Raw genomic sequence first — 15,261 nt, 5'->3', positions numbered from 1 at the left:
CAGATAAAAATTTACTCCAGCATCTCACACCCTCAAATGCAGAGATCACAGTGATGTTATTTGTGGTTTCCCAGTGCAAAGAAACCAGTCATTATCCTTTGCTAATTGGTTTAGAATAAGGGAGGTATTTCTGGATGCAGGAGTTGCTAATCTTACTTCAGTGAGAAATTTTTAATTTTACCTCCTCAGAAGAAGGTTCCAGAGACACAGGGAGTATGTTTTGGCTGAAGATAGGATAATTTCTCTCTTAACAGGGCAGGTGACATTCTTTCCAATTATTATAAAAATTAGGTGTGTCAAAGAAGGTCTGTTACTCACTGAAATAGCAAAACAGCAATTCAGCTGTAGCCTCTGGGCTTTTCTCTGTACCTGGTAGTTAAACTGGATCATTTGCTGTCCTATAACACCAGCACTCTGTTTATTCACTTGTTTTTGAAGTAGGATAATGCAGCACTGAAGCCAGATAGCTGGCAGTGGATGTGACAGTGACATTCAAAGAAAACAGATGCCACAAAGCCTGGATCATCAGAGGGGATGTATATCTGAGATCAACATTTGCAAAGTGCTGCTGGAAAAGAAAAGCCAGCAGATTTGCATCAGCAACATCAATTCTCATCTATTCTTCCCTGTCTGTCTAACAAGATTGGATCACTCACTTGATGGTATTTGTCCCCTTCCAGAGTTGTTCCTCCTGGAGCTGGCCGTGTCTCAGCTCCCACACAAAGGTTGGCAGCACAGCTGCTCCAGGCACCTTCTGTACCCAGAGGATGGGCAAGTTGCAAGTGCCCTGAGGGCAAAATCTATTTACAGTCTCCAAGGCTGTTTGGCTCAAGCCTCTGCTGACTGCAGGAAAGAGCCAGGAATCAGTTGGAGTTCTCCTGAGATAGATAGGGATGTGACACTGGACTCAGTTGATCAGATGGGGGGTTACTCTCCCCTCCAAAGCAGACCTCTTCATTCTGCTCAGGTGTCTGCAGCTGGCACAGACAGCACCAGATGCTGCTGCTGCTCCCCTCACTCCAGGAGCTGCCCACAGAGATGCTCTCCTGCATCCCACACCACCCAGCCTGAATTCTTTCCATTTGCTATGGTGGAAGTCAGCACTGTAAACTGATTTCCTTATACCCACAAATAGGAACAAATAATTTTATGAGCTCCTGTGCACAGAGAAGCAGGACAACGAGACAGCAGCTTGAGTGTGCACAATTTAAAATAGAAAATTGTGTCACAATCCTCATGGAGAAGAGCCTCTTCCCCCACACCACTGATCAAAACAGCTTCCACCGAGGAGTCACCTCAAAAGGAGGGGATCAGCAGCAAGCAGCCAGGGGTCCAGATGCTGCCTGTTGGGTTTCTGCTGTCCCAGAGCAGTTCTGCCAGCAGGACACAGAGCTGGTTCCAGTGGAGATGTTTAGCAGGATGATGCCCTTCCTGGCAGGAATACAAGGTTTTCCTTAAGGATTGCATCTAAGGCAACTTGAGCTTGTCTAAGATAAATTTCCCCCTGACCCCTCCAGTATTTAATAAAATATTTCTCTGGTTTGCATCCCTAAAGCTGCTACTTGAAAAAGGAGACATCTCCATAAGGGGCACATGTGGGCACCCTGAGGAACTTCCACAGCTCTGCTCCCGGCTCTTCTGAGCAATCTGTCTTGCTGTGGTTTCCAAAGAAAGAAAAGGAAATTGTCTACTGGTTTATTATCTGTTTATTTCCTTTTGGGGAATTTGTCCATATGATCCTGCTTTATCTCCATAGGTGGGGAACAAAATATTTAAGTTAGTTAAAAATCTTTTTGTCAGACCTTATGATCTTTTTCTCCTCAGTCTTCATTCTGGCTATATCAGGAAAGACTCCTGACTGGGAATGCAGATGATCTCCCTGGGAAAATTTGCTCCTCTGCTCTCTGGGGTAGGTATAACTATTTCCTTAAATGCACAATATCAATTTAATCTTACAGGATAGGAAATAGTGTCAAAGGAGTAGGTACAGATGTTATCCTCCACTTAACCAGCTTTAATTTTCCATTTCAGTTTGGGAAACTGAACAGCTCTGTGATTTCTCTGCTCCAGCTGCAGTGTAAGAGGTATGACCTGAACACCCAGGCCTGTGCTCCAGCTTCCAGCACAGCAGCACCAGACCCCTGTGCAGCAACACCTGAAGGATCTGAACCTGCTGGAATGAGTCCAGAGGAGGCCACAAAGGTGATCAGAGGGCTGGAGCCCTCTGCTGAGAGGGTTCAGCTTGCAGAAGGCTTTGGGAAGGCTTCTAACACCTTCTAGAACCTAAAGAGGTTACAAGGAAGCTGGAGAGAGACTTTTGACAAGGCCATGGAGTGACAGGACAAGGGGCAGTGGCTTCAAACTGACAGAGGGCAGGGTTAGGTTGGATATTGGGAAGAAATTCTTCCCTGTGAGGGTGAGAGGTCCTGGCACAGGGTACCCAGTGAAACTGTGGCTGCCCCATCCCTGGAAGTGTCCAAGGCCAGGTTGGGCAGGACTTGGAGCAGCTTGGGATAGTGGAAGGTGTCCCTGGCCATGGCAGGGGGTTGGAATGAGATGATCTGCAAAGATGGCTTCTAACCCAGACCATTCTGATTCTACGTGATATGATTCCCAGACTGGATACTAGAGCAGCTTCTTTCCATCAGAGCTGAACAATCAACAATCCCAGGAGACTGATCACTTGGCTTCTATAACAGGCAGTTTTTTTCACTTCCATGTTGCTAAGTTATTTCTGGTTTCCTCAGTGCATCTCCCTCTCCACGCCGCCCACCAATGTCACACATTCCCATCTTTATTAGGAGCAAGCAGCAAGGTGCTGGGTGCAGTTTTGTAACAAAGTCTGGATCTCTATCACACAGTACTTCCATGTTAATTTTTTCTTCTTTCACTTTCAAAAGCTTCAGTTATTTCAATCTCTTTGAAAGGTAACTGATTGATAACATTTCTTAGCTCTACCTTGATGCTTGATCTAATTTTTAATGAGTCAAACCAAACAGCTTTTCTTGTTCAGCAGCCCTTTCTGTTTCTTATTCTTCTGCTATTTCCCATTGTTCTTCTTGTGGTGCTACTTATCCTATAGCTGATTTCTTCTGGCTTAGGATACAGATCTCAATAATTGCAACATAATCAAATAACAGGATTTTATGGTGTAGTTGAGAACTCACAACTGTGAGCTTCTCAGTGAAATCAACTTGTTGCTAGCTAGCAATGAGGACTAATTTTATTTTTATGTTAAGAACTCCCATGTATAGTTTTAGAGCTTTAGTTCAAACTGAGATCAGGACATCTCTTAGGAATTTTTTTCAATGCCTAGTTCCCACACAACTTCTCACAAAAGCCAGCTGTAAGGTAGAACTACTTTGTGTTGGCTCTACAGCTGCTGTACCAAAAACATCTTCAGCCCTCACATCCAACAGTAACTGAACTGTAACTTCTTGCTCCTTCTCTCTGGCTTTGATTGCAATTTTTTTCTCCAACTTTGCCAGAGATACTTCTAAGAAGAAGAAGTTCATACAGAACTTACCTGGTTCTAAGAGGATGTGTTAGTAAAGAGTTAAGAAATTCTGCTGCTCTGCTCTGTCCATCCTCCATCTCCTTCTAAACAAAGAATAAGTTGAACTCCTGAAAACTTTTAAGAGCTTAGCTAACAGGGCCAAGTCTTTAAAATAAATGACTGAATTAAGAAAAATGCTGCCTTTCAGTGTGGCTGCCTCATGTTGCAGAACCAACCAGACACCGAATCTTTGGAGAAGCATAATGGCAGGGAGAGCCTGGTGAATATCTTGATGCTTGATCTAATTTTTAATGAGTCAAACCAAACAGCTTTTCTTGTTCAGCAGCCCTTTCTGTTCTTATTCTTCTGCTATTTCCCATTGTTCTTCTTGTGGTGCTACTTATCCTATAGCTGATTTCTTCTGGCTTAGGATACAGATCTCAATAATTGCAACATAATCAAATAACAGGATTTTATGGTGTAGTTGAGAACTCACAACTGTGAGCTTCTCAGTGAAATCAACTTGTTGCTAGCTAGCAATGAGGACTAATTTTATTTTTATGTTAAGAACTCCCATGTATAGTTTTAGAGCTTTAGTTCAAACTGAGATCAGGACATCTCTTAGGAATTTTTTTCAATGCCTAGTTCCCACACAACTTCTCACAAAAGCCAGCTGTAAGGTAGAACTACTTTGTGTTGGCTCTACAGCTGCTGTACCAAAAACATCTTCAGCCCTCACATCCAACAGTAACTGAACTGTAACTTCTTGCTCCTTCTCTCTGGCTTTGATTGCAATTTTTTTCTCCAACTTTGCCAGAGATACTTCTAAGAAGAAGAAGTTCATACAGAACTTACCTGGTTCTAAGAGGATGTGTTAGTAAAGAGTTAAGAAATTCTGCTGCTCTGCTCTGTCCATCCTCCATCTCCTTCTAAACAAAGAATAAGTTGAACTCCTGAAAACTTTTAAGAGCTTAGCTAACAGGGCCAAGTCTTTAAAATAAATGACTGAATTAAGAAAAATGCTGCCTTTCAGTGTGGCTGCCTCATGTTGCAGAACCAACCAGACACCGAATCTTTGGAGAAGCATAATGGCAGGGAGAGCCTGGTGAATATCTGACCCCCTCATCATCAAACAAGGAATAGATTCAGTGACTAGAGCAAACCACTGGAAACAAATTTATCTGTTCAAGAATGAAATGAAGATCAGACTTGACTATCATGTGGATTTGGGCTGGGCTTTATTTGGTGTTCAGAATACCTCATTATGGAACATGAAAAAGCAGGATGAAGTAGTTTTAAATACTCATTTTGTTTTATCAGGTGACCTCTATCGTGCAACAGGACACCCACTGCACATTGTCACAGTGTGGCTCTCAAAGCACTCTCAATAGAAGTGTTTAGTATGTTTCCCTACACACTCTGCTCAGGGTGAGGCTGAAAATAAAGCAAATCATAGTATTTCTTTTTTTTTTTTTTTTTTTTTTTTCCTGAATAGTGGTCCATTATGCATGTTCAAAGGCTTCTTTTTGGCAGATTTCCAGACATAATTTTCTCATTCTTCCTGTCCCAAGTAATATATTCTTTTTTGTCCCCAAGGAGTAATTTTATTACTGAGTAGGAAAGGCCATGCTTATATTAAAAAAAACCAAAAAAAACCCAACCAAACCCTTGCCAGTTCATCAGCCTTCAAAGCTTGCAGGAAAATGTTTTGCTTGAGTTTGGTATCAGCTTTGCTATTTCCTACCTACAAAATGTTGTGACCTCAGCATCCTGAACCCTTTTCAGCCTGGAAGATAATGGGAACTGACACAGGGCACTGTGAAGGGTTACCAGTATCTCTCTTTTCACAATACTTAAAATTTTCAGCATTTAGAGTAGGGCTTTGGACCACAACAAACAGAAGGAAAGGTTAAGGCAAATCTCATCCTTGGTGTAACCATGGAAATCAGAGGAATCTGTCCTGATCACAACTGGGACAAACAGTTGCCTTCTAACAGGAACACTGCAACCAAAATCCAGAGCCTTGTTAAGTTGCCTGGCAAGACTGAAAAAAACATCACAGTGAAGGATATTGTTCATTTTCAGCTCAGCCAGATCTTGAGAGGAAACAGTCTTGGCTTTACTGGAGAGTTCTACCATTTCAAGTAACTTTATACTTACTCTGAGTCACCTTCTGCTCTTGGTTTGATGTCTGGGACCACCTGTGAGATGAGCTGTGAACCAACACCTCTGTTGGACTGGGAGCTCAAGGCTGCACTGAGCAGCCAGGGAATGCAAACCAGAGCTCCCAGCTGCACCCAAGCACTGTGCCTGCCACCACTTCTGACCCTCATGCAGCTGGGGGCTCCCAAAGCCACGGCAGAGCAAGCCTGGGAGCAGCAGCAATTCAGAAAGGCCAGCCAGGGAGCCACAGCTGTGGCTCACAGGCCTCACTCAGTCAGAACAGGCTGCAGGTTTCCAAAGTGAGCAGTCAGAGCTAACAAACAGCTGAAGCTCCCCTACGCTCCTTCTGGAACACTCCCTGCTGACACACCATCAGGGACTGAGTCCTCATGTTGGCACCTGGCCCTCTGGAATCACACCTCCCATCAACAGGGGCCCTCCTTGTAGGACAGCTGTTCTCTTCTCCTCCCATCCCAAACAAGGAGTTTTTTTGGGAAGTGTGGGTTTCTCCACCACTCCGCTCAAGTCACAGAAATCAGAAAAGGCTGGTCTCAGGAAACCACAGCTCTAACTGGTATTTAAGAGAAGCAAAGTAACAATTTCCATGCCCTACATTTATTGTGCATTTACCACACATTCCCTCAGGTCACACAGAAATCTACCACTTCTTTCCTGCTTTGGCCTTTTATGAATTTCTGTAAAGTAGGGAAAAGAGAGGTTGCTATGCTCGAAGCTATGCTTGCCCTTCTGCAATGATGCTGTAACCAGTGCCCCAAAGAAACAGAGGTGCTGCTCCATGTGGGTTTGACTAGCACTGCTCCTCAGGGTGACATCCTCCCCCTTTCTGAGTTGAGGGTGCTCCAACTCTTGCCCCAGGAGAAAAGAAGAGAGCAGTTACTGCATAACTGAAAGTAACTGACTCCAGTTACTAATGTAAGTTCTCTCAGTATCTGCCTCAATCTACTCTTGGTACATTGCACTTGTTCTAAGGAATCATCAAATCTGCCAGTTCAGAAAATGCCCTAAAAACAGACCCTTCCCTTCCAGAAGTTAGTGCAGGAGCCCTGGCCTGTGCCAAGCTGGCAGCACTGCAGTGGTCCAGACACACCTGTTCTGAAACATCAATAATTGATGCCTACTGAAAATGGAACCTTTTCAGACTCACCTCCCTGGAAATCTCATCTATTTACAGTTTCACTGTGGCTAGTACCAGCAGTTTAGCAATATCTGTGACCTTCAAGTGTTGAACATGAAAAGAAGTTGTGGTCCTTTGTCTGTGCTTTGTTAGCAATCTTTAAAGCATGAAAAACCCACATCTAACATCACCCACAACATTTTATTAACAGGAAGGCTCTAGAACATGAGACTATCTTCTAGAAAGAGACAGAAAAATCCCTGTTCATATACAAAATGTTTAAACCAAAAATACTAATTTGACTGAAATGCTCTGAAGAATGACATTTATGGTTGCTGTGTGGCAATTTTTTGGTTTGCTGGGCGATTTTTTGGGGTTTTTTTTTTTGTTTGGTTTTTTGTATGTGTGTGTGTTGTTAGTTTTCTTTTTCTTTTGAATCTTGCAGAACACTGAGAATCAACACTTGGAGGAAGTTACATTCCTTTTAAGAGAGGCCACTGAGAGTTAATTCTTTTATACATTTAAACACAAAACAGCTTTCTAATTTTATATAATCAAGAAATGGAAAACAATTTTTATTAACATGTCTTACATTTACAATCTTTTATTAGCTAATCAACATCAACATGCAAAAATAAGCGCTAAATACAAACCTCTACAATATGGTTTTGTTTAAACTACAATGGTTTAATTCTTTTGAAAATTCATAAGGATGTGTTCTGCAGTTGTTAAAATTGAACTATTAGTTTCAGTAATGAATGCTATTTAGACCCTAAAATTATGTAATCATCCTGCAAGGCATCTTCAGAAACTTCGCCCAACACTTAAGAATACCAGCTCATTGTCATGTGAGTACATTCTCAAAGCAAGAAATAAGGCAGTAGCACTAATGATTTCATATTGAACCCTATGCACATAACTAATAACTTTAGAAGGACTTTAACACTATGGTAGACTGGAAAAAGAACATTTAAACAAGCATTGGATTTTGCCTGAAATGTTCTCAGTTCTTGATACTTATGCAACCTCCTTAAAATATTTGGGTTTGGAAAAAGACTTCATACTCCTTCAAACCAGTCCCTATTTGATCCTCCAGAGAAGCCACCTTGTGTCAAAGACATCAAAAATATCTTCCCATGGAAATAAGTTACATCATTCACATTCAGGATTACTTCACCAGAGGATCATAAAGAAGGCAAAGAGGAGCTTAAAGGAGAACACGTTGGTAGTACTGAGATCTTTGATAACAAAAGGGTCTTGGACAATTGTGAAAAAGAGGGAAGAAAAATGGATTTAATTTCAGATCTGTTGTAACTTTTCCCCCAGTGCAAATGTCCATCTTTAAAGAAAGCTATCCTTTAGAAGATGAAAGTACTTTTCTTTGAGAAGAGTCCAATTTTTGACCTTATGTTACAAAACCTTAACAATCAAAATTTGTTTTTGTGTTTTTTATTCAAGTACAAACTTAAGTCATAATTCCTCTCTTTTTTTTTTTTTTTTCTTTTTTTGTTTTTTGTTTGTTTGTTTGTTTGTTTTGCTTTCAAGAGTGTTTATTGTTGCTCATTGATCTTTGGTCGCAAGAAACAATAATGCCACCCACAGGTCTGCTCCCCAAGGTGGCAGGTTTTGCTTCTTTGCCACACATTAAGGCTCCCTCTTTACAGGGTATGCCAAGATACACTGTGTCAAAATTCCAGCGGCACTTCATTGTGTGTTTTATGGACCTACATGATGTAGACTTTCTCAGCTTGTGAGAAGTTGAAGACTTCTTTGGTTCTCGGGCAGATTACTTTGTCATCTTGACGAATAGAAAGCAGAGACTGAAAAAGAGTGAAACCAAAAGATAATATTTCACAACTGTAACTCAAAGCATTATTGAACTGTTTAGGAAATGAACTTTTAATTTAAAAAAATGTTGTGGTCTGAGGTGAAAATGTCTTTGCCCCTAGAAGTTACTTAATTGTACATTATTGCTCTCTGGAGAGAAAGATTTCCAATGCCATATGATCTTGTGTTATAAATTCACATAGTTAGATATGTGACCATTAATATATCTTCATAAAGATCAATTTAAGCAGCTAAATACACAGTCTTTAAAAAAAAAATTACTGCAAGAAGTATTTTTCTAGCTTCTGACTGAGTTTATAAGCTCTTATTTTCATCTAGCAAGTTATTCTAACCACTGCTATTTTAGCCATCAGCAAGTCATTGACTCCAACACTTACATTGTATCCATAGACATATCCATTTGGTAACATCATAGGAGGATTATTTTCGTTCATTACATCCCCCGAAATCTTGCAGACTAGTCGGGAGTTGGCACAATGTGCCATCGGCAGGGGCTGAGCCAGCTTGTTCAGGGATTTGCTACACACAGGGCAGTCGGGGTTTTTTGAGCTCCCATCCTCTTTGTAACACTGTCTGTTAACAGCAAGTTAGGGAACAATCGCCACAATGAAACCATAATTAGCTTCCCGTTGTATGGGAAACCTTAAAATTAAAGATGGTCGGCTGTGCCAACAGAGCCCAGGTGACAGAATGCACAGGAACATTTAATTACATTTAATTTAAGTTTAATGTCTACACAAAAGAATCAAGGGCTTGCTCTGTTTCAAGGAATGAGCAAAACATACATGTGGCAGCCTGCACAGGTAAAGCTGCTGAGGTGCAGCACTGCAGCCCTTCTGCAGCACAACACAATGTGCAGCAAACACAACAAAGTTTCAAAAGCTGCAGCTATGTTTGAATATTCACATAAAACCTGGCAGGTAAATTTGTGTTTAAGTGCTTAATAACTGGTAATTATGACCCAGCTCACTAACCCTTGCAGGTATTTTCACTAATTTCAGACATGAAAAGACAGCCAAACCAAACACTGGTACATTTTACCTTAAAATTTTTGTTTGGGCATGCCTTTTTTTTTAACCATAACTCTATTTATTATAATCTCCCCTTAAATTCATAGTGACCAATTTATACTCCATTTTAACAACTCGAGCAAAAATATTGAGGTGTCACATTTCTTATTTGAACTCTCTGAAAAGAATCCATAAGCCAAAAATAAACCCCTACAAGGCTTTTTTTTTTCACTCCCAGTAATATCTGCATTAAAGGATACGGTGTTTTTATAGCTGAAAGGCCTGCCTGGAGTGTTATAGTAAAAACAGAATTGTTTCCCAGCTGATGTAGTCTGTAGTTATCATATCTGAACTGTTGGATCAGCATTCTCCATCGAGCAGGGTCCAAGAGATCCTGTTAAAAAACAACACAACTATAAGTTGCTTTCAGTCTAATTGTCCCAAGGGAAAAAGCCTGGGAGTGGCAAATTGTGCAAAACTCACTCACACAAACCCATCACCAAACAGAAGTGCCCCAATGCATAGTGTTTAAAAAGTACCTTTAACACTACTTTGTTAAAACAAATATTATTCAAAATGCCTGGAGCAATATTCAATCTCCAATACCATCTACCAAATGTTCTAATCAAGGTATGTAAATTCTGCTGAGGTTACTTCTTCCATTCAGTTTCCTAGAATGCTGGACTACTTAGGAAACATTAGTACTGTGGTATGTTTCTTCTACAGCCTCTGAACCATGAACATCAAAAAGTCAGAAATGTTTTTAAATTTAAGGCTAATTCTGCTGATAATAATTTACAACATTTACAGAATTTTGTAAAAAGATTTCGATTTGAAGAAGCTGGCACAACCCCAGGTTAGAGAAAGCTCACATAAGCTACCCACTTAGAGACAAAATTCTTTAATGCTGTGTGTTACCTGAAAGTCAGGATTTTTCTCTTTGTGGAAGTAAGAACTAAACCCACAGGTCAAGGATATACTGAGCTCTAAAAGCAATGCTGTGGCAGAGTCATGTAAGAAGTGAAGATGCTTTGAACATAAACTTGGTGTCATCTATATAGGCAGGACACCTAATTCTTTCTTATTCTTTGAATCCATAACCTGCACTTTGGTCAAGAGGAGTGACAATATTTATTTACCTTCATATAATGTTTATATATATACTGATCATATTGTCAACTGTGCATGCTACACTTTGAGGGAACTAGAAGAAACAATCTGGGGACACCTTACAGCACCTTCCAGTACCTAAAGGTGCTGCATGAGATCTAGAGAGGCCATGGAGTGACAGGACAAGGGGAATGGCTCCAAAGAGAAAGAAAGCAGGGTTGGACTGGACATTAGCAAGAAGCTCTTGGCTGTCACTGTAGTGAGACACTGGACCAGGCTTCCCAGAGAGGCTGTGGATGTTCCATCTGTAGAACTTGGCACTGCTGAGGCCACACCTCAAGTCCTGTGCTCAGTTTTGGGCCCCCCACAAAGACACTGAGGTGCTGAAGTGGGTCCAGAGAAGGGCACAGAGCTGGGGAAGGGTCTGGAGCACGAGTCTGATGAGGAGCAGCTGAGGGAGCTGGGGATGTTTAGCCTGGAGAAAACCATGTGACAAGGCAGATGAGGACATGGTTTAGTGGTGGCTCTGGGCTGGGTTGATGGTTGGACTAGATGATCTCAGAGACATTTTCCAACCTTTACAATTCAATGATTTTACTGTTTGAGGCCAGGTTGGACTGGGCTCCAAGAAATCTGGTCTAGTGGAAGGTGAAGTGACCTAAGATTGTTCAATGGATATCAAAGGAAACAGCTTGTTTTGCCACAATAGTAAATGTTTTCCTTAAAGTCCTGAAAGAGTGAAAGCCAGACAAAGATTCTACTCATTGGTTATAGAAGATGCTTCTTTCTTTGGACTAATGAAAACAAGTTGGTTAGAGATATGATCTCACACACTTTGTCAGATTTAAAAAGAATTTACTTAAAGGCATTTTAGGAAGCCATAATTATTTCTCCTTGTTCTCCCTCATTGAAACACTACATCCTTACCAGCCCTTAGAATTTATCATTATTTTAGTAGTTTGAAATAAATAGGCAGGAAATAAAGATCCTGTATTTTATTCTATCTTGCATCTGTTATTTATATTCATAACTTAGATCAACAGTGTAAATAGCATGTAAAATACCAGGATCCTTTCAGGACTCTGGGATGAGCAAAGAAATTCATATTGATTCTGTGGGTTGTTAGTTTCAGGGTTTTTTTGTGTGGTTGTTTTGTTAAGCCATGATTTCATCATCATGTTTAGAAAATGTGTTTATACTGGCACTGCCACATATTGGCTTGGCATTTCATGGAATTCTTGCCTTGCTTTGACAACTCAACTCTTCTCTACCTTCTGTCTCCAAAGCCAAGTTAAAAAGAAGCATTAGCACATGACCAGAGAACTCAGTCTTTAGAAACAGTAGCTACCTATGAATTTTGCTCGATTTAAATTTAGATGTAGCTATTACCACTAATACCTACACTAATTTGCATAATCCAAATAAATGAATACTTATTTTAAGGAACAAAAATACTGCTTTCACATCATTCAAATCATCCCTCCTTTCTTCATCCCAACCACTGCAACAACAGTAGTGTGAGAAGTAAAATTAAGAACTGCTGTTACTGTATGAAAGTCACAGTTTTGTATGTTTAACAAGACTCTTTTTTTATCCTTTTTACTTCACCATCTTCTGCCTCTTGCTGTACATTTAATTATTGTGCTTCCAGCCCCACAGATCTCTAATGCTGGGTTTATGGTAAGTCTAGCTTAGTGTGAATCCATGCTACTATTACAAACTGAAACAATACAAATATTTTCTGGATTAATGTACAAAGACTGGTTACTAAAATTAAGAACTCTTACAAAGGTGGAAGTTAGGAAGTAAAGCTTAAAAAACCCCTTGATCTTGATATTATCAATGCATTTTCCTGTGCTGAAAAAAGAACTGAAACATCTGTTTTAATCTTGTGTTGTAGCACTGAATTTCAATGTTACCTTATAGGGAGAGATATGAGTGTCTGAAGGAAAGGCCAACATTCCCATCACCTGTCGAACCTCATCCAGCTGGCTGCCCTCAGCCTGGCTGAAGTGCTTTCTTGCATGTCTGAAATAGAGATTTGGTAATTTATTAGACAGCCTTGCTTCCAAATCAAGCAAATTTACTTAATTATGGAACATTTCAGACAAAACCTCTAGATTCTGCTCTCAACATATGAACTCCAAGAGTGCTCTGTGTACAGTTAAACAACTTGAAAAAACAAATCCTGCAAATGGGAATGCAAGAAGGACTAAGAATTAGCATTTTTACACTGTAATTTCTTAGAAACCAGAATCTTTTTACTGCAGTGTGAAGTCTTGCCTCACCTAGAATTAAAACAACCATGATTATTAGAAGAAATGTCACTGCTCATGCAAGCTTAGTGTATGACAATCCTCTGGCTTGCACTCATAAGTGAGATAAAGGCAGTCCAAAAATCAGCTGTTCCAGACCCATCACACATCAAGAGTGTTCAAATATCTGCCTTGTCTATACTAACATGTGGGGCAGTGTTTATTTTGAATAAATGATATTTGGGGCCAGGGGTATAGGCAAGAAGACAGTATCACTTTATATGCAGACTACAAGAAATTATGGAGCAATGTAATAGAAAACACTTTTTTTTTTTAAGCCAGGAATTCTCAAGTTGGAATGTAAGTGTGCAGGAAGACCCTTCAGCCTGTGAACTGGATTAGCTCAGGATTTCTGCTAAAAGCTCCTGTTTTCAGTGGTGCACAGATGTAGCACAGCAGGCTGGGTATGGAACCAGCATTATACTAAATTTCTGGCATTGCACAAGTGTAGGAAAATTTTCCCTATGCTGTGACTTCTGCACAGTTTGTATTACGGGGAAGATACCAAGTAATCTCCTAAGTCTTCTACTAAGAGTTTACTCTTTTGTAACTTTTGAAGAGTCTTTTAGTAATTCCTCAATTACTTTTAGGAATAGACAATATTTTCAAAATGCCCACTTAATGGCTTGAGTAAGAAAATTAGGCACTTTTTTTTTCTTCCAATTCTGAATGTGACTGCTAACACTGAGGTCATCAATACCATGAGAACAGTCTCTTTAGCACTGTTTCAGTACTCCCACTTCCTCTCCCACCCAAGCCAGGAAGCAATGGAAGTTATGTAGGACAGAATGTTTCCACCCAATTTCCTATGCTGGCTGAGCAATTCAGGAATGTAAACATTGTTCCCCAGGTGATTACTGTTACGAAGGCAGAAGCACAAACCCCTGGCCCCAGAGAAGAGGCAGCCTGGACACACTGGAAGAAAGCTAAAATAAGTGTGGAGAGCTGCAAATGAAATCAAGAGCTTTTGCAAATACAGATTAGGCAAACCAAAAAATTCAGATCTACCAGCTAAAATAAATTATCATCTGTGCATGCAAAAGAGAAACAAGGAGGAAAAAGTCTTCTCACAAGAGCTGATCAGAGTGCAGTCATGCTCATGATGGTAAAACAGAAGTGACACTTCAGTTTGCACCAGCCTGGTTAGTGTTGAGGTTCTCCTCTCTGCCAGGCCATCAGCCTTCCATCACTTGTAAAAAGTATTGAACACACTGGGATGTGATGGCTGATTTGGGTTCAGCCAGAATATGTTAGGTTTTCTAAAGCAAACTTGTCTTAGTCTTTATCTCCTGACTTTCCCTCTCTCCTGTATTATTAAAAAACAAAACAAAAAAAACCCCCAAACCAAACCAAACCAAAAAAAAAAAAAACCAAACAAGGAAGGTTTCCCCATAAGGTCTGCATGCTATGGTTGAACTTCATCCACTGAGAAATTAAAATGGGGCAAGAGATCTTTCAAAGGTGAAGCAAATCCATTAATCCATAGCACTCAAGTCTTTTTTAGACTGGGAAGCAAGACACAGTAGTGTAGCTTACTTGGGAATACACAGTAGTGAAATAACACTTTATTTAGCCTCATGCCATTGTTCACCCCTTTCCTTGTCATCCAGCTATTTCCATCTCTGTGCTAGTGTGTTATTCTCCTGGAGGTTTGTGTAACATTACAGTGCTGAACTGCAATACTTTTACCTCCATTAGCACATACGAGTCTCTACAGCTAAGGCAGGGAGCTACATTTTTGTAGAAAATATTTTAAAAATCCTGACAATAGACCCACCCTGAAGCCACTAAAATCCTGTGACAGATCAAAGTAATAGGTAGAAAATTTTGTTTTTTGAATCCCATAATGATTCTGTAAACTCTACAAGGACAAAGTTCATTATCTTTTGTGTCTCTCCCAACCTAAACAGGTACAGCTGACATACTGTACTTGACTAATATTTACAAAGATCTGAAGACCTACAGTTCACTAAGGGTACCCTGATTTCTTACAAAAGGATCCACACTTGGAATGTCCAGCTTATATATCTACATATGCCTGAATAGAACAATAAACATATTTATTGGGCAGTTCAATAACTGAACACAAATATAAAGTGTTACCAAGAAAGGGCTTGTTTCTACTCAGTTTCTTGGCCAAAGCCTGAATGCCTTTATCTCAGACCCTTATGACAACCTGCAGAA

General features: G+C 40.3%; 1 protein-coding gene across 5 annotated transcripts in view; it reads right to left on the bottom strand.

The window, feature by feature from the left end:
* Positions 1-8,326: 8,326 nt before the first annotated feature.
* MAEA (macrophage erythroblast attacher, E3 ubiquitin ligase) overlaps positions 8,327-15,261 on the bottom strand; it is a 48,495-nt gene continuing 41,560 nt past the window's right edge. For all 5 annotated transcript variants that reach the window (XM_079306626.1, XM_079306627.1, XM_079306625.1 and 2 more), the window contains 4 exons: positions 12,682-12,790; positions 9,913-10,046; positions 9,020-9,215; positions 8,327-8,614 (listed from right to left, as the gene is read on the bottom strand). In XM_079306626.1, the coding sequence (XP_079162752.1) occupies positions 8,519-8,614; positions 9,020-9,215; positions 9,913-10,046; positions 12,682-12,790 (535 nt within the window). In that variant the 3' untranslated portion in view covers positions 8,327-8,518. The remainder of the gene's footprint in view (positions 8,615-9,019; positions 9,216-9,912; positions 10,047-12,681; positions 12,791-15,261) is intronic.

This window comes from Erithacus rubecula (assembly GCF_903797595.1).
Source record: "Erithacus rubecula genome assembly, chromosome: 5".
NCBI classification, from domain to species: domain Eukaryota; kingdom Metazoa; phylum Chordata; class Aves; order Passeriformes; family Muscicapidae; genus Erithacus; species Erithacus rubecula.
This window is presented reverse-complemented; position numbering and strand designations above follow the sequence as displayed.